We start from the raw sequence: 22,372 nt of genomic DNA, 5'->3' as shown, positions 1-22,372 counted from the left end.
GAGTGTAAGAAACTCTTACATCAACGGAAGATCGCTTTTGCACTGATGTTTCCGGCCAAACTGAGAATAGAAGTTAAGGATGGGTGCAAAGTATTTACGTGTCCCAAACAAGCACTGTCCTCCATAAATACATTGGAGTGAGTAAGCCATTTGGTGTTTCTTATGTGAGTGGATTTACTCACTGAACATTAACTCGATTGTCGGTGGAAGCTGGGTGCCATTTTTGTTTCTGTTTGTGTTGGTTCCGCCTAGCGGCTGGAGTTTATTTTGTGGAATAACACTACTCCTTCAAGAAACTTTTGCATTGACGGAGGATCGCTTTTGCACTGGGGTTCCCGGCCAGATTGAGAGTGAATGCTGGGGATGGCCGCAAAATATCTACATGCTCACATAAAGGATGTCTTTTATAAAGCTGACAGACTGAGTAAGTCATGGTGTATTTTTTCATGCGGCCTCCGAGTGAATTTGACTCTTGACCATCCGAGGAACCGGGACGCCTATTTAATTTCTTTTTGTGCTGGTTCCACCTAGCGGCTGGAGTTTGTTTTATTGGAATAACACTCCTTCGGGACAGTTGTGGATGAATCTGTTCATTCCTTGTGCTTATGCCTCCTGTTGGCTGGAGATTGTTTTGTGGAGTACTTTTTGCGGGACATTGGAATGATTACGTCATCTGCTGCACTCATAAACAGCCGGCTCATTGAACACTTGTTTGTCTGTCCGAGGAAACTGAATGGCTTTATATCGATAGGAACACACCTTCGAGACAGTTCTGTGAATGAGTCTACACGTTCTTTGTGTTTGGCTGGGGTTTGTTTTACAAAGTATTTTCTGTTATGTAATTTTGCCTTACAAAATTTGTGCAGAAGCACCGGACTTGAGCAATCCGACGGCAAAGTTGTCGCAGGGCTCTCGTATGTGTACATGGACCTTTTGAGTTTAGATGGATTGACGCCGGTTGGCGCTGTCGTGCGTGGGGTTAATGCGCACGTTTTTCTTTTTTTTGTTTGTTTGGTTCGGGGGGGGGGAGGGGGGAGTTCGGGGTTTGATTGTTGCACTAATGTTGGAATGTGGTCTGTATAATTTTGTTTTTGACACACAATTTATTTTGTCTATTATATCAAAATGTCAAATGTTAATATGAGTGGGTTATCTTTCTCCACATGGAATGTGAATGGGTTGGGGCACCCCATAAAAAGAAGGAAGGTTATTTCTGTGAGAAATGTGATTACATTAGAAATGTGATATAGTATTTCTTCAAGAAAATGCATCTTTCCCCACAGGAAGCTGAAAAAATTGGGAAAATATGGGGTGGGCATGTTTTCTTTAGTGCTGGCTCAAGTAAGAGTAGGGGAGTCATTACACTGATAAGTAAACATCTACAATTCAAATCTCTCAAACAGATTAAAGAAATTAGGGAGAATCATTATTGATTTAGCAGAAATTCAGGGCAAAGGTTGGTTTTGGCTAATATTTACACACCTAACGGTGATGATCAGGGCTTTTTTATTGATCTTGAAGGGATGTTGCAAGCCACTGGCACCCCTCGTGATATACAGTGCATCTGGAAAGTATTCAAAGCGCTTCGCTTTTTCCACATTTTGTTATGTTACAGCCTTTTTCCAAAATGGATTCAATTAATTATTTTCCTCAAAATTCTACAAACAAAGTCCCTCATTTCATCTGTTGTTGATTGCTCAATTGGAAACATCTTAGTCTCAGATCATGCCCTGGTGAATTTAGAGATGGTGCCACATATGGTGAAAAAGAAATCATATAGTTGCCGCTTTAATGTATCCCTGTTGCAAAATCCTGATTTCCAACAAATGTTAAAGACTGAAATCAATGTTTACATGGAGACCAACTGGTCTTCAGTATCTTCTGTGGGCGTGGCTTGGGAGGCACTTAAGGCAGTTATTATGGGTCGGATCATACAGTATGCCTCATTTACCAAAAAATCCAAAACACAAGAACTTGTGGAGTTGGAAGGGAATCTTAAAAGTGCCGAGGCAGAGCTGAAGCGCTGAATGTCGTCTGATGGCCTCAGAGAATTGACCCGATTGAAATACAGGTATAATACTATTTTGTCGCGGAAAGTGGAGTTTTGGTTATTTAGGGCAAGACAGTCATACTTTGAGTCAGGGGACAAAGCAGGGAAGCTTTTGGCTAGATATATAAAGCAGAGAGAGTCTTTCTACCATTCCCTCAGTGAAATCTGCTGGTGATGAAATGTTTACCTCGGCCATTGATATTAATAATTCCTTTAAAGAGCTGATCTTGATCTTTATAGTTCCACGTCTTCGTCTACTGATGAAGATATGAGAAAATTTGTGGAACCATTAGAACTCCCTAAATTGACAACTGAGCATAAAAATTCTCTTGATTCTGAGATAACCTTGGAGGAGCTTGACAAGGTAATTAAGGCCTTACCTACAGGCAAGGCTCCGGGGCCATATGGTTTTGCCACTGAATTTTTTAGATCTTATGCAACAGAACTGGCTCCACTTTTGTTAGAAGTTTATACAGAATCATTAAAGAATGGAAAGCTTCCCCCAACCATGACACAAGCCCGGATCAGTCTGATTCTTTTTTTTTTGGGGGGGGGGGATTTTTCCCCTTTTTCTCCCAATTTGGAATGCCCAATTCCCAACGCGCTCTAAGTCCTCGTGGTCGCATAGTGATTCACCTCCGTCCGGGTGGCGGAGGACGAATCCCAGTTGCCTCCGCATCTGAGACAGTCAACCCGCGCATCTTATCACGTGGCTTGTTGGGCGCGTTGCCACGGAGACATAGCGCGTGTGGAGGCTTCACGCCATCCACCGCGGCAACCACGCTCAATTCACCATGCGTCCCACTGAGAACAAACCACATTATAGCGACCACGAGGAGGTTACCCCATGTGACTCTACCCTACCTAGCAACCGGGCCAATTTGGTTGCTTAGGAGACCTGGCTGGAGTCACTCAGCACGCTCTGGGATTCGAACTAGCGAACTCCAGGGGTGGTAGCGTATTTTACCACTGAGCTACCCAGGCCCCTGTTGATCAGTCTGATTCTTAAAAAAGACAAAGATCTAAGCAAGTGTAAATGTTACCACCCAATTTCCCTGATCCAGCTAGATGTAAAAATGTTGTCAAAAATTTTGGCTAACCGGTTAAGTAAAGTTATGACATCTCTTATACATATAGATCAGGTAGGGTTTATTTGGGGCTGTAGCTCTTCTGATAACATTAGGCGTTTCATCAATATCATGTGGTCAGTAGCGAATGAGCAGTCTCTGGTCACTGCCATCTCACTTGATGCTTAAAAGGCGTTTGATATGCTAGAATGGGATTATCTTTTTAAGATTTTGGAAATGTATGGGTTCGGGAGTACATTTATTGGTTGGATTAAGTTACTTTATAGACACCCTGTACCAGCGGTACAAACACATGGATTAATTTCAGATTATTTTACTCTGAATAGGGGCACTCGGCAGGGTTGCCCTCTTTCCCCATTATTGTTCTGTCTTGCCCTGGAACCATTAGCAGCCACGATAAGAAAGGAGGATGATTTTCCAGGGGTGATGGCGGGAGGTGTGGCACATAAGCTTCTGCTTTACGCAGATGATATTTTATTATTTGTCTCTGAGAAATAATAGATGAATCAACAACAGATGAAATGAGGGACTATATATATATAAAAATCTATTCTAGAGTAAATCTGATGGACTGATGAAACTTTTTTTATAGTCCCTACCAGATGGGTTCAGAAGTCTCCAAATATCTGTAAGACCAAGATTTCTACACATCCTGTGAAGCATCAATGTTGCTCTAGGGGGCTTGCACACATTTGCTTCACTATGATCAAGGACTGAGTCTATCAAAAGATTAAAGTCTCCTCCCAGTATTATATCATGAGGGGTGCCAGCGGCTTGCAACACCCTTCAAGATCTAAAAAAAAAAAAAAAGCCCTGATCAATGTTAGGTGCGTAAATATTAGACAAAATAAGACTTTGCCAATTAATTTCTGCTAAAACAATAATGACTCTTCCTAATTTATCTTTAATCTGTTTGAGACATTTGAATTGTAGATGCTTACTCATCAGTGTAATGACTCCCCTGCTCTTACTTGAGCCAGCACTAAAGAAAACATGTCCACCACATATCTTCCTAAATTTTTCAGCTTCATGGATTTCTTGAAGACACATTACATCATATTTCTTATGCTTTAGAAGAGAAATAACCTTCCTTCTTTTTATGGGGTGCCCCAACCCATTCACGTTCCACGTGGAGAGAGACAATCCACTCATATTAACATTTGACATTTTGACATATGAGAAAAAATATAAAAGACAACATTACAACATCAGTGCAACAATGAACAAACCCCGAACTTCCCCCAGAACCAAACAAACAAAAATGTGCGTATTAACCCCGCACACGATAGCGCCAACTAGTGTCCATCCCTCTAAACTCAAATAGTCCATGTACGCCTACGAGAACCCCCGTGACAACTTTGCCATCGGATTGCTCAAGTCTGGTGTTTCTATACAAATTTTGTGAGACAGAATCACCAACAAAAGATAACCTATAAAACAAACTTCAGCCAATAGGCGGAATAAACACAAAGAACATGTAGATTCATCCACAAAACTGTCCCAAAGGTGTGTTACTCCACAAAACAAACTTCAGCCGCTAGGCAGAACCAGCACAAAAAGAAAAGAAAAAGGCGCTCAGTTTCCTCGAACAGTCAAATGAATGTTCAGTGAGCCAGCCCACTCGGCTGCTACATGAGTGCAACAAATGACCTAATCACTCCAATGTCTTGCAAGAAATACTCCACAAAACAAACTCCAGCCAATAGGAGGCATAAGCACAAAGATCATTCAGATTCATCCACAAAACTATCCCGAAGGAGTGTTACTCCACAAAACAAACTCCAGCCGCTAGGCAGAACCAGCACAAAAAGAAACAAAACAGGTGCTCAGTTTCCTCGAACAGTCAAGTGAATGTTCAGTGAGCTGGTCCGGCTGCAATGTGAGTACCACAAAATAACTTACTCCATTGACTTTATGAAGGACATTGCTTGCTGTGGGCATGTGAATGTTTTACGGCCATCCTTAGCATCTATTCTCAATTTGGTCGGCAATATCAGTGCAGAAGCGACCTTCCACTGATGTAAATATTTCTTGCATTCCTTGAATTGATCACGTTTCTCTCGTTGAATTCGCAAAGTCTGGGAACAAGAAGACCAAGACTGTCTTGGTTTTTCCAAGAAAGACTTCCTTTACTCCTCACCTCATGTAACACAAGATCTTTATCGGATGATCTCAGAAATTTGGCCAGAATTGATCGGGGCCTGCCTCAGTGGATCGCCGAGCCGGAACCCTGTGAGCTCGCTCGTTTTCCAGCTTATGGCCTGTTATGTCAAGCAGATTCGGAAAGAGCCCATCCAGGAATTTCACCAAATCCTGTCCCTCTTTGCCCTCAGGAATTCCAACGATACGGACGTTATTCTACCGGCTACAGTTCTTCATGTCCTCCAACTTCTCCCAGACATGGTCCAAATCCACCTTGGTTGCTAGCGGATTAGCAGATAATTCGCTCTGCGATGACTCCAGATAATCTATCTATTTCTTGACATCCCCCACTCTTGTAACCAACTCAGAGAATTTCATCTCCATGGCAGTGATCGATCGACATATTAAAGCAAGATCCTCCAAATCAGCAACGACCTTCATCAGCATTGCCGGCATGTTCAACATCGAATTTCCCTCATTTCTCTGACCAAATCGACTCCCTGGCTCGGGACCTATTCGGGGGTGTCAGCATGAGCACGTAAGTGTCTTTTAATGTCTCCAGAGCCCGAGGATTTTGAATTCTTTGACATATTGTCCTCCTATAACAATTATGGAACAGCGTGTATCGAATCTCACCAGTTTATGTCCTTAATAGTGTTAAAACTAGCAAAGTGTGCATAGCTCGCCTTTCACACGTCTGAACCTCGCATGGCGTAACCCGTCAGTCCATTAACATTACATTAAACACTGTTTCAAACGTATAGCCACAGGATGTAAACCTTATACATGTTAACATGATTTTAGTGGGATAAAATCATTTAGAGAGTTTACTAGTGCTGCGTTGGCATGGCAACGATGTGGTAATATTGGATGTCTTTACATATATAAGGTTAGTAAGTGATTTTATCATACTAAAATCATTTAATACGTATAATGTTTACGTATTGTGATTATACTTTTGAAATAATATGTAATTTAATGTTTATGGACTGCCCCATTCACTCCCATTTTAAACGCCTCATTGTAACAGCCATTTTTTCTTTTCTTTTTTTTTTTTTTCTTTTTTGCTTTTTATTTAACAAACGAGGTATAAATCAAAATAATTTTTGTGGTGATCAGCATTATGCCACAAATACAGTTGACTGAGTTTAACCTGTTTTGAACTCGGAATATTCTTTTAAGAATTCTATATAAACATCCAGGAATAGCACAAGGTTTGACAAACATAACCACATGTAAATATCATTATGTTTTCTGGAGTTTAGGAATAAGATCTATCCTACTTCCTCCTTATTACCTTAATGTGACTGAGTGGCCCAAACTAAGTTTCTAAACACTAAATAGACATTGTTGAATTGTGAGCAGTCACATATCATTGGTTTAGGTTTCTGACGTCAGAAATTAAAGGATTTCAGTATGAGGTTTTTGCAGTTCTGAGTTCTGAAAATTACAGTATGATCTCATATCTCAAAAGATAAGGAAAATGTTATTCCTCATGATATGACCCCTTTAAGCACAGTTTGCTGATTGTATGGTATTATAAGTTGTATTGATTATTTTGAAGAAGTTTGATTGGCTGCTCACCTTTAAGCATGGTCTGCTGGTGTTTGGCTGTGCAAATGAGTCGACTTATGCCCTCTATCACCTGACTCTTAGACTCTGCCTCCTTATCCTTGGTCTTTTTAGGCAGAAAAATCACTGAACACAGAGACACAGTCACAAATGTACATCAACACAGTACATGCTACTCTAAATGTATTGTGTTCCCATGGTACTGTGTAATTTGTTACATGCCACCTTGTGTTTCTATGTAACTCTCTTACCCTTCTTATTCTTCTCTTTGGTGACAACAGTCATGGACATGATTGGCTGATGAGTCACCTCTGCCCCACCCAGTGGGAGGCGGCTAACCTGCAGTGAGCGGAAGGTGCACTTGAGTGTGGTTTTGGCAGAGGGGTCTTTCTTCTCCACTTCCTTCTTTCTCTCTGTTGGAGCAATCCAGTAATCAACCTGAAGTCCCATTAGCTCCCCCTGGCCTCCACCAGGAGAACTGCAGTCAAAAACACAAAATGAAAAGACTAAAGAGATCTGAGACAGGTATGTCATGAGTGTATTAACAGCAATGTGTAAGTGTGTACCTGATCAAGTGTACAGAGGGAGAAGAGGGAGGTGTTGGAGATGCTTCTTTCAGTAATGGGGAGATCTGTGAAGGAGGTGTAGAGGAGAGAAGAGCAGAGCCCACAGGAGCAGCATCGTCTGAATCACCTATACACAAACACACACACGCACAGATAACTTATAAACTATCTTAAAATGATATGTTTTCTCTGATATATAAACAGTTGGCATTAAGTGAAACTTAAAGGAATAGTTCACCCCAAAATGATAATTCTTATGTCGTCTCACACTCATATGACTTTCTTTCTTTTGCAGAACACAAACAAAGATATTTTGGTGGAGATATGGTGTGAATATATCCATACAATGCAAGTCAATGGGGACCACTTTTAAGCTTCAAAAAGGACAAAGGCAGCATAAAGGTAATTCATAATACTGAAGTAGTTTAATCCATGTCTTCAGAAGCAACATGATCGGTTTTGGGTGAGAAACAGAAAAAAATGTAACTGCTTTTTCACTATAACTCTTTACAACTGCAGTCTCATGATTTGAAGCGCTTCCAAACACTTTGACGAATGTGCAGAGAATGCGTGTATACATGGGCCGAGCATGAGTACAGCGCTTTGTACATACGTCAAGAGCAAGGAATATTTGAGTAGTATGGATTACCTTTATGTTGCCTTAATGTCCTTTGTGGAGCTTGGAAGTGTTGGACCCCACTGACTTGCATTATATGTATATTTTTAAATGTTCACGTTTTTGACCTCCATCAAAATATATTTGTTTGTATTCTGCCGAAGAAAGAAAGTCATACATGTTTGAGATGGCATAAAGTTGAGTAAATGATGAGAGATTTATCAATTTTGGGTGAACTAATCCTTTAACTCACCAGAAGTGGCAGAAGTTTGTTCAACAATCCCCACTTTCACCACCTAGACCGATTTAAAACACAGGCACTATGAGTCAAATACAACATTTAAAACATATCACAACAATATATACTTAATTGTAAAAACTACATATGAGATTGAAACAAGGTCTGGATGACGTACCCCGATAAAAGGGATGAACTTCTGACATGAGTCTTCATCAGGACTGTGAGAGAGAACATGGAAATTTGAACACATGGTTTACTGGCTAATAACCTATTAAATCAACTTAGACATTAAAGAGAACAATCCCAAAGTAGAGAGAAACCTTTTAATCTCTGAGGAGAGAAGATTTGTAACATTATTCTGGCATTCCCTCTGTCTGCTTTGTTCACTCTTAGCCCCTCCCACAATCTATCTTGTCACTCTTAGCCCCTCCCACTTGCCATTCTGTCACAATTAGTCCCTCCCACTACTTGCCCCTTTCACTATCTATCCTGTCACTCTCAGCCCCTCCCACTTGACATTCTGTCACAATAAGTCCCTCCCACCACTGACCCTCCCACTGTCTGTCCAGTCACTCCCAGCCCCTCAATAAAACACGTTCGGCTAATTTGATTTCATCCGATGAAGCACATCTTTAGACATGCTGCAAAGAAGTGCAGCAAAGCAAAACATGCCAGCATTCATCCAATCACTTGCCATCATAATTAACTGCCCCACCCACTGAAACAAAGGTGCATTCCCAGCCAATCAGGACTCAGGTTTAGGCTACTTGAACCAGAGATGGTCTAATGCAGAGATTAAAATAGGCTAGTTTTTGTAACATAGTTGTGTACCTACAGATTCAGAAATAAAGAAGTAATAAAAACAGAATTATGAAATAATGACTACTAATAACATTAGCACAAAATGGGTTTCTGAGGGAGAGCAGTATGTTTAACACCTCATTTACTCATAGATTTAGCTATAGAACCTACAGAATTTTCTGTTTTTCTGACTCTAAATTCTTCCATTATCCACCCAAATGCATTCAGGGCTTTAATGTGACATTTTTGACATCTTATGTTTTAAACCATCTCTGATATCTGGAAGAGCAAAACCCACAAGAGAAGCAAACTACAGGAGAATAGAAAGAACCACACGTGCCAGCCAATCGCCCCAAAATCAACACAACAGAAGCCTAAATACAGGGAGTAGCATATAATTCACACATCTTTTCAGAAATAATGGTTGTTTTGAAACTATATTAGCACTTGCTTAGACAAATCAAGACTGAGTGTTTAGCAGTTTACTCTGATTGAACACTAGAGCACTAGAGGAGAGAAAAGGGAAACTAAGCCAAGACAGAAAAATGAAATAAATTTGCCTCCATCATAAGGTCTGTTCACCTCATAATTTTCTCGAAGATATATTTTCTCTGCCTTTGCAATTTAAACTGGATTCCTCTGAAATCATTTGTATCCTTCATTTTACTATTCAGATGACACTGAATCCAGAATATGTATGTTTTGAATCTTGTCTAAGAAGCTTAAAAGGTGAAGTTTGTAACTTTTGCTGAATGCGAAGGGAATCAACCAACAATGGGCTTACTTTTAGTTGTCTCTGCATATTAAGCTGGAAAAAGAGAAAGTATTTATTTTGAAAAAAATTATACTTTAGCATTAAATTGAAATTACTCTAAACTGCACATTGTGTGCTCTGCTAAAGGACAGAGGTGCTCAGATCATGACGGTGGTAATATTTATAGCAGCAATAGAGCCAATAAAACCTTCAGATTCTTTCCACACTACAGACTGAAGGGTAAAAACTAGAGACAGCATAAAGAGGAGTCAAACCACATGTAGAAAATGTACAGTATGGTAGCAGAAGGAAGTCCCGCTTTTCAGTTAAAAGAGCCAAACACAGCACTGCTTGATCTTATAGAGCTGTTCAGTTGTGTTGTCAATTTGTAGGCCAACTTGAAGACTAATTCACCAAGGGTTCCCTCTGGAAGTTGCTAATAAGTTGCTACATAAGGACTACAATGGTTGTCAGATTTGTCAAGCACATACAGTGCATCCGGAAAGTATTCACAGCGCTTCACTTTTTCCACATTTTGTTATATTACAACCTTATTCCAAAATGGATTAAATTCATTATTTTCCTCAAAATTCTACAAACAATACCCCATAATGACAACGTGAAAGAAGTTTGTTTGAAAGCTTTGCAAATTCATTAAAAATAAAAAACGAAAAAAAATCACATGTACATAAGTATTCACAGCCTTTGCCATGACACTCAAAATTGAGCTCAGGTGCATCCTGTTTCCACTGATCATCCTTGAGATGTTTCTACAACTTGATTGGAGTCCACCTGTGGTAAATTCAGTTGATTGGACATGATTTGGAAAGGCACACACCTGTCTATATAAGGTCCCACAGTTAACAGTGCATGTCAGAGCACAAACCAAGCCATTAAGTCCAAGGAATTGTCTGTAGACCTCCGAGACAGGATTGTATCGAGGCACAGATCTGGGGAAGGGTACAGAAAAATTTCTGCAGCATTGAAGGTCCCAATGAGCACAGTGGCCTCCATCATCCATAAATGGAAGATGTTTGGAACCACCAGGACTCTTCTTGAGCTGGCCGCCCGGCCAAACTGAGCGATCGGGGGAGAAGGGCCTTAGTCAGGGAGGTGACGAAGAACCCGATGGTCACTCTGACAGAGCTCCAGCGTTTCTCTGTGGAGAGAGGAGAACCTTCCAGAAGAACAACCATCTCTGCAGCACTCCACCAATCAGGCCTGTATGGTAGAGTGGTAAGACGGAAGCCACTCGTCAGTAAAAGGCTCATGACAGCCCACCTGGAGTTTGCCAAAAGGCACCTGAAGGACTCTCAGACCATGAGAAACAAAGATTAAACTCTTTGGCCTGAATGGCAAGCATCATGTCTGGAGGAAACCAGGCACCGCTCATCACCTTTCCAATACCATCCCTATAGTGAAGCATGGTGGTGGCAGCATCATGCTGTGGGGATGTTTTTCAGCGGCAGGAACTGGGAGACTAGTCAGGATCGAGGGAAAGATGAATGCAGCAATGTACAGAGACATCCTTGATGAAAACCTGCTCCAGAGCGCTCTGGACCTCAGACTGGGGTGAAGGTTCATCTTCCAACAGGACAACGACCCTAAGCACACAGCCAAGATAACAAAGGAGTGGCTACGGGACAACTATGTGAATGTACCTGAGTGGCCCAGCCAGAGCCCAGACTTGAACCCGATTGAACATCTCTGGAGAAATCTAAAAATGGCTGTGCATGACGCTCCCCATCCAACCTGATGGAGCTTGAGAGGTCCTGCAAAGAAGAATGGGAGAAACTGCCCAAAAACAGGAGTGCCAAGCTTGTAGCATCATACGCAAAGACTTGAGGCTGTAATTGGTGCCAAAGGTGCTTCAACAAAGTATTGAGCAAAGGCTGTGAATACCTTATGTACACGTGATTTTTTTCGTTTTTTATTTTTAATAAATTTGCAAAGATTTCAAACAAACGTCTTTCACGTTGTCATTATGGGGTATTGTTTGTAGAATTTTGAGGAAAATAATGAATTTAATCCATACTGGAATAAGGCTGTAACATAACAAAATGTGGAAAAAGTGAAGCGCTGTGAATACTTTCCGGATGCACTGTAAACTCTCATACATCTCGTAGTACGTGATTCTAAAACCCACAGAGGGAACTCATGGCTCGAAAATGCTAATTCTCTTTCGAGTTTTAGGACTCTAACTGAAAAGCTATATTGCTCTAGAACGTACATTAGCTGGACCAACCTAAAAAAACGTTATGATACAATTTTTGCATACAAAAATGTTTTGCCCTAGAATTGACCCTGAATCAGAAAGTGTGGAAAGAATTTCAACAGCATCTCTCTGCTCCCTCTCAGCTAACACATTCCCCTTAATACTACTGGAGAAGAGAGAGAGAGAAAGGAAGTAAGAGGCAGATGAAAAAATGCATCTGATTCGCTACAATATCTGCACAGGCAGGAAGACCACAATACCTTACTGCAAAATCAAAATGAAAGCTCTTTTTCCTTCAGAGAGGGCAAGTAAAAGAAAAAATAAACAGAAATAAAGTATGTTATTTACAGACAGAGATGATAAACAGTGACATTCACATGCTTTCTGTCAAAAATTAAATTAAGGATGAGGATGCTCATTTAAAAGATGCAAATATTTGGAAGAATGAACTTCAGATGAACACAATAATTTAACACATCTGATTAAGCTGTGTGGAAAACCAGATATTTGCATCTTTAGAGCACCTGACAGTGAACCCAACCTCTATTAACACACATTCAAAGCACTTTTGTATCATATCATATCAATAGATTATTGATATTCTTTTATTGTATTTAGCCAAATACAATTGTAGACGCTTGTATAATTTTGAATATGTTTTATTATAGAGTGGTACAATGTTAAAGGAATAGTTCACCCAAAAAATACAATTCTGTCATCAGTTATTCACCTTCATGTCTTTTGAAACCCTTGTTTTCTTTCATGAAATGGACTTATTTATTGCAGAATGTCTATGCTTCTCTTTTCCATACAATGAAAGTGAATGGTGACCACAGCTGTCAAGCATGATTTTCAAGGCAATTTTTTCGGTGAATAACAACTTAACATTTCAGTCGGTTCCTCACACAAAGCTGTCATATGGAATATACTGACAAGCTGTATGGACTGCTTTTATCATGCTTTCATTGTCTTTTTTTACTTTTTGTATCTTGACAGCTACCAGTCCCAATCCACTTTCATTGTATGGAAAAGAGCATCTTGGACATTCACTACTTCTCCTTTGGTGTTTTGTTGAAGAAAGAAAGTCAATTAGAGTAAATGAGTACAGAATGTTCTTTCTGGGTGAACAATCCCTTTATAAAATAAATAAATAAATAAATAAATAAATAAATAAAACACACTGATAATTTAAATTCAGTGTGTTCAGCACACAGCGTGTATGTTGCCTCCTCTGAAAGGTTTTGTTCTTTAATATAACCATAGATGAGGGTTGCTATTTGCACGTGTTACCTCTTCTGCTTGTAAGTAAGCATGGCTTCTGCTATGGGCAACTGATGAGCTCCATTTGCCCCCAACATGTACTGTGTTACCCTGGAAACGACATCTGGACTATCCTGAACTGTTAGAAGAGTTGGAAGGAGGTGAAGACAAAAGAAACAAAGACCTAAATTTGAATAGTAAGCTGCTTGGAAATGTTCTTGTATATCTTGTTAACTTGTAAAACTTGTGAAACAAAGAAAGTTGTAACAGTAACTCAAAAGGAAAGAAGGAAGGAAGTTGTAACAGTAACTCAAAAGAAGGAAAGAAAGAGAGAAAGAAAGAAAGAAAGAAAGAAAGAAAGAAAGGAAGGAAGTTGCAACAGTAACTTAACAGGAAGGAAGTTGTAACAGTAACACAAAAGAAAGAAAGAAAGAAAGAAAGAAAGATGCCCACAATACTCCCACAGTAACATCTGATGGATGGATGGATGGAAGGATGGATGAGTGAAACAGTTACCGGAGGTTGGTGCTTCAGGTTTGTGGAAAAGATCTCTCCATGCAGAGTCCTGGAACAGACTGTTATATCTGTAGTCTATACTAGCCAGATATTTAGCCACTGGATGAACACCTACACACACACACACACACACACACACACACACACACACACACACACACACACACACACACACACAGTATTTTTAAAGTTTTAGCAGTTCTGGAAGTGTTTTATTGGTCAGTGCTCATCGTCTGCCCATTTTTTCCCCTAACCCCTCTTACCAAGAGGGATGATAAGGAATCGCAGGTATCCGAGCCAGTCGGGGGTTTTATGTGTCAGGTGATCCACAAACAAACGCAAAACAGCAGACAGGTAATGTTGAGGTCCTGCCACTCCGATCCGCACTGGAGATGGAGTGACCGAGTTACTGTTACAACTAGACAGAGAGAAGCAGAAAAAAATAAATAAAATACACAGTATGTTACAATCCAGAAATTTCTGGATCCTAAAAATCAGAAATAGAAAAGACATGTGTTTGTGTGTGTGTGTGTGTGTGTGTGTGTGTGTTTGTATGTTTCAGTGTTACGGAGAGACTCACAATCTTTGTATGCGAGAGATGATGGTGCTGAATGCAGCCTGAATGTCAGCCGTGGTGCACGTACACACAACGGGAAGATCGTGATTCTGTAACACCTCAGATACATACTGTGAGAGAGAAGAGGGTGAGAACAGGGAGCTTTTTTTTTTTAAACTTAATTATCTACCTTTAATTCTGGGCAGTATGATGGTATATAATGTGAAATGTGTCACCAGGTAAAGATTTTGCAATACAGTTTATACCATGGTAGATATTATTGTGCGAATATAAGTGGGCAGGACAGTTTTACTTAATTTATACCTAGCTTATTTACAAATAACACTGAATTAATGAGGAAATTCAGAATGGGATGTGTCCCAAACTTCTTGTCACAACTTGTAGCATTTATACAGAATTAAACTAATGTGACTTTTATGAAGCACCCTTTTTTTGTTAAGTGTTTAATTCACTGGATTATCCAAAAAATAGGCATTATCACATGGTTATTTAATATATAAACCATTTTTGATGAATTTCCAGCATGCTGAATTTGTGATAAATTGTCAATCATACCTGGCCCTGCCAGTCAGAGGTGTTAATAAGGATGATGCTGTCAGGCAGATGGCTGTCTGACACCAGGATGTAGTTCAGCTGGTCGTAAACAGTTTTGCGAGGAATCTAATCAGAACACAGGCCAAAATCCTTTAACTGAAAATTGTTTTAAAATAAAAAGTATGTTTAAACCAAAATGAGATTAGTTGTATGTGTTATGTGCGGCTACATTCTGTCTGACCTGTAGGTTGCAGCGTGTGTCAAGTGAGCGCTCATTGTCCAGACTGTTGGCTCTCTCATTGGGCGGTCGACTGGGCTGCCTCTCCTTAAGAGATGTGCTCCGCCCCCGTCGCCCTGCCAACTTCGGCTCCACCCTTCAGAAAGAGAGAGAAAGTGGTTCACTTGCAAGCAAATAAACTGATCAAACCAAAAACAGACAGCACATGCCACCACAAGAGGGAACCCTCTTTAAAATAAAAATCAGTTAAGAATTTACAGCAGCTATTAATAGGAAAATGTGTGTACTCTCATCCATTTACCACTGAAACAGAGGGTGTGAGTTTCCTCACCGGTTAGACGGAATGATAAGTGACTCCGTTTTGGTCATCCTGCCTAAAGGAGGCAGCCTCTCCATGAAAGAGTCCATGTTGTCCATCATCTCCAACTCTGTTGTAGGGGTAACAACCTCAGGTTGACCCTGACAGCCCAGAGACACACAGACATATACTAAAACTTCAGGAACACACATGTAAAAGCCTTTGTGTTTGGACAAATGTACAAAATTACATTGTTTCAAGCTACTACCATCAATCATCTTTGTGGTCTTGTTCTTAAGTTCTGATTATCTATTAATATCAGTCTTAAAACTATGTTCAGAGATGAGAGTCTGTAGTTATTGGCCATGATTCAGCATCAGTGTGTCTACCAAAGTGGATCTCAAAGCAGAAGAGTATGCAAGTCTTTATCTGACATTCAGCAAATATCTGGAGGCAGTGAAGGACGTACCAGTGAAACATTATCCGATCCATTATCTATCTGAAACTTCCCACCTACAGATCTCATTTTATCAGGATCCATCTAAAAAGAGAAAGTCAAGACTTTTTAAAATACATATAGTTCCAAAGAAGTTTAACAGAAAATAGAAAACAAAAATAAAAATAAATGGAGAAATAGAAAAACAGAGCATTACAAAAAACAAAAACAGTGAGTAAGCCAAAGGCATGCTTTATCCTAAAGTAGTAATTATAATTAGCTTTATTTTAAAACAATGGGTTGGGTTGGGTTAGGGTTAGTTATTAGGTTAGAAGTTAATAAAATTAATTTTATTTGAAGATAATGGGGTGGGTTATGGTTAGTTATTTGATTATTAGGGCTGTAACCATCATTAGGGTTGTCACCTTCAATGTGGAAAAAGTAAGGGACACCCTAAATAAATGAATTAGTAAATAGTAACTGTATGTGTGTTCTTACCGGACTGGGTGGCTCTCTGTGACTGCGGACGCTGTGAATGCTGCCAATCTCTGTTTGAGAACTAGAGAGAGAAATTCCTTCGAAATACGGCCTAAACAACACACACGCACACATATAAACAGATGAGGGTTAATAAAATAAAAACCCCTTCATTTAATTGCATGTACACTGAACAAACATTGATGTACACAATCTCTCTCGATCATACTTGAGTTTGGGTTTTGGGGTGCTAAGAACACTTTCATCATCATCCAGATCTGGTCCACTGTCACTCGGATTCTCAAACTCCAAACTCTCCAGATCCAGATCTTCCTCCACCTCTGGAGGTGGCTCGGCTGGGTCCTGCTCCGAGTCCAACACCTACAAATATATAATCCCATTATATACCATTATGTTTATTTCTTATTTGGACTGAGTTGAGGTGTCGGGCAGTAGGATGTGTAAGGGTGATGATATGAATGAATGAATGAATGAACGTTACATTTATATAGCGCTTTTCTGACACTACACTCAAAGCGCTTTACATAGTGAACAGGGGACTCTCCTCAACCACCACCAGTGTGCAGCATCCACCTGGATGATGCGACAGCAGCCACAGTACGCCAGTACACTCACTACACACCAGCTATTGGTGGAGAGGAAAGAGTTGTGTTATACAGCTAATTAATGGATGGGGATTATTAGGAAGACATGAATAGGGGGAATTTGGCCAGGACACTACTCTTTTCGAGAAGTGTCCTAGGATTTTTAATGACCACAGAGTCAGGACCTTGGTTTAACATCTCATCCAAAGAACGGTGCCTTTTTACAGTATAGTGTCTCCATCACTATACTGGAGCATTAGCACCCACACAGACCGCAGGGTGAGCACCCCCTGCTGGCCTCATTAATACCTCTTCCAGCAGCAACCTTAGTTTTCCCCAGGAGGTCTCACATCCAGGTATTGACCAGGCTCAACCCTGCTTAGCTTCAGTGGGCAACTGGTCTTGAGCTACAGGGTGATATGGCTACTGCCTGCTATAGAAGGCAGAGTAGAACAATAAGGATGGCCTAATAGCCAGTGATTGGGCCAGTGAAAATATTGGCTAAACTACTGACCCATTCAGGCCAGCAAATAAATCCTTGATGTTGAACTGTGAAGAATGTTGCTAGGACAGAAAATATTCAGGCTCAGCTGCAGGAGAATCGATCTCAAAGCATCAGGTGATGTTCTGAATATTATCAATGAAAGTAGAAATCAATCAAGGACTTTGTTAGCAACTATGGTCTCTGTAAATCCATTTCCTCAATGACGTATAACGATTTGATGGTGATGGTAGAATTGGTAATATTAAATCATATTATATTGTTAATAAGCGATGCGCCAGTGTGGTCGATTAATCGGTTAGTCGTCTAACAACCGACAAGTTGCTTAGTGGGGTCAACCACTAACATTAGTATTTTTAGTGGTGGTGGTTTAAATGGGAGACGCAATTCTCAAATTAATTGAGAGACACAAATTCTTAGAAATCGTTTTTGCATGATGATAGCTTGCTGTGCTTAATTGTGAATAGTCAGCACAGTAAAACCCTCTGCAAGAAGTCTCGTCTCTTGAATGCTTCAGGTACAGTCTTTTTATGCGCTGTCATTACAGCAAAGTGCTGCATCAACAAAACATTACAAGACGATCACTGTCAGACGTTAAATCATCTGCTTTGATTATTTGTGAGGTGTTGTGGAGAGATTATAATTTTTTGCTGATTCTGTCTGACACTTCTTAAATAAATTGTTGCAGTAAAAAAGGTTTAAACTGCTGGATTTCATGAACTATATTTTGTGTACCCGCAATCTTACAGTTATGCGCTTTTGAATGTGCAGCAAGGATCGCCCTGAAGCACTCCAGTTACATTGAAGCGTGTCATTCTGCATTCAGGATGCGCACAAGCAATTTTGCGACGCTCTGTATTGGAGCCTCTCTTATTTGATACTTTTCTTACTTTGATAGTTTAGCCTATTTATTTGTTTAATATACTTAAGTTACCATGTTGAAGTGCTGCACTTAGCGTCCTTATATCCCTCTGAAACAGGTCTGATCGGGGTCACGTGAACATAACGAAGCCAAATTATACTTTTATGGGCTTCGACTAGTCAAACAGTTGTTCAGACAACCCACTGACTAGTCAATTATTAAAACTGGTAGATTTGCACATTGCTATTGTTAATGGATTTGTCTCTCACTTTCATCTCTGCTATGGACTGTACTTCTCTAAGCAATTTTTAGACTTTGTATTACAGCACTTCACTGCCTCAAGGTGAATTGCTAATAATGTTGTATTACTTGTCTGTGAAAACCGCTGAGAACCGGAAATAGTAAACCATTTAAGTAACTTTAGGCTTGTTTCCAAACCACTGTTATCAAAGTCTTACAGCTAAATGATTTGGAAAGCAAAATATTATTGAAAATCTTCAGTCAAGATTCAGATGGTTCCATTATAAGAATCAGAACGTGTTAGAACAGGAAGTAACCAGAGACTCAGTGCTAATGAGAATCATGTTTCTGTCCCCCACTGGACGTCACTGTTGCCTCCGACACTGCACATCACAATTCACTTCCTGTGCTTTAAAACCGGGTCTGACCTCTGAACTCAGACAACACGTTTATAGTGCTGTAGGCAGCATTTTCTTTTCACGCTTACTGAACATATGTGTTGAAGGTTAAATATATGGAATGGTGTTTCAACAGCTATCTTACTACTTACTGAACAATGTGCAATATAAAATGTACACTATAATGTACTGCCTACTGTTTAAAAACAATATGGGAAACAGAACACATTGATATTCCATGAAGACAGAAAAGTTGCATAATGTGTACAGTATACATACCATATACTTAACCATACACAGAATTAATAAGAGTAAATAGTAAGCGAAGTATGGTAGTATAATATTGCAAACATAGCCAACGTCCTTGTTCCAGCCCAGCTCTCACTGTACAGAACTGTACTCGCAAGATTAACAGCTAACAAGGATTCAGTTTCCATAGTACTGCTGATCATGCACAACTAAATTCATCTGTGGAGCCAGACGAGGGTCAGACCTCGTCTCCAATGACTCACACACTGTTTACAATCATACAACAGTAGAATTAACCACCTTTCTAAACAAATTAAAAAAATAAAAAAAAATTTAAAAAAATAAAAAAGAGTTTATTGGCATTAATAAAAGGTGAAATATTAAAATATGAAACCAGCGATCATGTCAGAGGTGAGGGGCCTAAGTAAATCTAAAGTACATTTAGTTTTATTTTTCAGAAATGAGGCACTTATGTATAACAAAAATACCCAAATACTAGGGTTGGGTGATACAGTATATGATCTATATACAGTAGAACTTTGATATATATAACAATCATATGCATTTGCTCTATAATGGGGTGATTTTTTTTTTTCTCAATCAGAGGAACCATTTTGAAAACCACTGTAGTCTATTAGATACAAAATGCTTGATGCAAGAGATGAAATACCATAAACACTTGTACTTCCATGAACAATGAATCACTGACCACGTTCCGAAACATCATGTAAACAAGAACTCTGATTTCCTTATACCGTTTAAGGGATTAAAAGAAAGTGGTTTTACACATCCAGGTTTCTCCAGAAAAACGGGGCTTATGTGGTCATGTAAACACACAAGCGACGTTCTTACAGGTTTTTGAGGAGTGTGCAAGTGCGTGAACAAACCAGAATGAGCCCAACAACAAGCCAACAAAGCGGAAAGAATTCAACATTTCTGGAAGTACAGTGGGAAAAGCACATACACTCATTTATACACACCGATGTAAAATATAGATGGCCCCTCATGTTCGCATATATGTGCTAGTATATAGAGGGGAATCCCAGAGTTTTATGTAAGCGGGAAACCCCAGTATTGTAGCACAATTCTAATGTAGGATGCAATAGAAAGTTAAGAAAACACACGGCAAAAACTCTGGAAATATCTGGAAATAAAGCGAAGCAATGGGGAATACAAATAGTGAAGTCTTCCTCGATGCCAAGTTGTTATGTACACAAGCGTCACTGGGAAATTACGTTGCTGCGAAGAAAGCTGCTTACTGACTGAGCCGCAAGTACACTATATTGCCAAAAGTATTCGCTCATCTGCCTTTAGACGCATATGAATTTAAGTGACATCCCATTCTTAATCCATAGGGTTTAATATGACATCGGCCCACCCTTTGCAGCTATAACAGCTTCAACTCTTCTGGGAAGGCTTTCCACAAGGTTTAGGAGTGTGTTTATGGGAATTTTTGACCATTCTTCCAGAAGCGCATTTGTGAGGTCAGACACTGATGTTGGACAAGAAGGCCTGGCTCGCAGTCTTCGCTCTAATTCATCCCAAAGGTGCTCTATCGGGTTGAGGTCAGGACTCTGTGCAGGCCAGTCAAGTTCTTCCACACCAAATTCGCTCATCCATGTCTTTATGGACCTTGCTTTGTGCACTGGTGCACAAAGTTGGAACAAGAAGGGGCCATCCCCAAACTGTTCCCACAAAGTTGGGAGCATGGAATTGTCCAAAATCTCTTGGTATGCTGAAGCATTCAGAGTTCCTTTCACTGGAACTAAGGGGCCAAGCCCAGCTCCTGAAAAACAACCCCACACCATAATCCCCCCTCCACCAAACTTCACAGCTGGCACAATGCAGTCAGACAAGTACCGTTCTCCTGGCAACCGCCAAACCCAGACTCGTCCATCAGATTGCCAGATGGAGAAGCGTGATTCGTCACTCCAGAGAACGCGTCTCCACTGCTCTAGAGTCCAGTGGCGGCGTGCTTTACACCATTGCATCCGATGCTTTGCATTGCACTTGGTGATGTATGGCTTGGATGCAGCTGCTCGGCCATGAAAACCCATTCCATGAAGCTCTCTACGCACTGTTCTTGACCTAATCTGAAGGCCACATGAACTTTGGAGGTCTGTAGCGATTGACTCTGCAGAAAGTTGGCGACCTCTGCGCACTATGCGCCTCAGTATCCGCTGACCCCGCTCTGTCATTTTACGTGGCCTACCACTTCGTGGCTGAGTTGCTGTCATTCCCAATCGCTTCCACTTTGTTATAATACCACTGACAGTTGACTGTGGAATATTTAGTAGCGAGGAAATTTCACGACTGGACTTGTTGCACAGGTGGCATCCTATCACAGTACCACGCTGGAATTCACTGAGCTCCTGAGAGCGGCCCATTCTTTCACAAATGTTTGTAGAAGCAGTCTGCATGCCTAGGTGCTTCATTTTATACACCTGTGGCCATGGAAGTGATTGGAACACCTGAATTCAATTATTTGGATGGGTGAGCAAATACTTTTGGCAATATAGTGTATGTGGGAGTAAAGAGAAGGCTGCATATACAGTCCATGCAAATGGTAACGCTACTTTCTCGCAATACGGCGCTTTCTCGCTTTCTGGTGTCCGTGTAAACGTAGTCAGTGAAGCAGAGTTTTGAAACGATTCATTGAAACATCGAAACGCTGGGACTTCCGTGAAAATTTTTGAATGATTACGCAAATGAATCATTGATTTAGAAATTTCAATTTTGTTTACTTCCATTTTAAAAAATGTTATAGATTCATTGAAAAGGACAGTTTCACATTTCTGAATCAAACTTGCCTACTCTATCAGCATTTTTTCTACTGAAGTTTAATTCAGAGACACTATTAAGTAATTTTAAGTCACCAGCAAAATTATCACGGTATATACTGTACATCATAAAGTTTTTACAATTATTGCCCAGCCCTAACACATACTACTGTATATTCACTCACCTCGTCAGAAACTCTAAAGCGTTTGAGCAATGCCACCACACGCTGCTTAAAGTTCTGCTGCTAATGGAGACACAGAAACACACACAAACAAACACGCACTCATTTTACCAGCCGATTTTATAAATATGTGACTCAACAACTGTAAGTTTGCATTTCCACTGTTCCTCTGG

General features: G+C 40.2%; 1 protein-coding gene across 3 annotated transcripts in view; it reads right to left on the bottom strand.

Annotated features, from left to right (window-relative positions):
- LOC127411639 (phosphofurin acidic cluster sorting protein 2-like) overlaps positions 1-22,372 on the bottom strand; it is a 70,127-nt gene that overhangs the window by 4,684 nt on the left and 43,071 nt on the right. The window contains exons 8-24 of one of the 3 annotated variants that reach the window (XM_051647345.1): positions 22,203-22,262; positions 16,611-16,762; positions 16,403-16,493; positions 15,938-16,009; positions 15,502-15,629; positions 15,174-15,306; positions 14,954-15,058; positions 14,402-14,508; positions 14,085-14,239; positions 13,822-13,932; positions 13,336-13,444; positions 12,306-12,338; positions 8,451-8,493; positions 8,288-8,330; positions 7,419-7,545; positions 7,104-7,330; positions 6,865-6,978 (exon numbers count right to left, since the gene is read on the bottom strand). In XM_051647345.1, the coding sequence (XP_051503305.1) occupies positions 6,865-6,978; positions 7,104-7,330; positions 7,419-7,545; positions 8,288-8,330; positions 8,451-8,493; positions 12,306-12,338; positions 13,336-13,444; positions 13,822-13,932; positions 14,085-14,239; positions 14,402-14,508; positions 14,954-15,058; positions 15,174-15,306; positions 15,502-15,629; positions 15,938-16,009; positions 16,403-16,493; positions 16,611-16,762; positions 22,203-22,262 (1,810 nt within the window). The remainder of the gene's footprint in view (positions 1-6,864; positions 6,979-7,103; positions 7,331-7,418; positions 7,546-8,287; positions 8,331-8,450; positions 8,494-12,305; positions 12,339-13,335; positions 13,445-13,821; positions 13,933-14,084; positions 14,240-14,401; positions 14,509-14,953; positions 15,059-15,173; positions 15,307-15,501; positions 15,630-15,937; positions 16,010-16,402; positions 16,494-16,610; positions 16,763-22,202; positions 22,263-22,372) is intronic. The other 2 variants (XM_051647346.1, XM_051647347.1) reach the window with 2 other exon arrangements.

This window comes from Myxocyprinus asiaticus, chromosome 21 (genome assembly GCF_019703515.2).
Source record: "Myxocyprinus asiaticus isolate MX2 ecotype Aquarium Trade chromosome 21, UBuf_Myxa_2, whole genome shotgun sequence".
NCBI classification, from domain to species: Eukaryota; Metazoa; Chordata; class Actinopteri; order Cypriniformes; family Catostomidae; genus Myxocyprinus; species Myxocyprinus asiaticus.
Note: the sequence above shows the minus strand (reverse complement) of the source record. Positions and strands in the feature narration are given on the sequence as shown.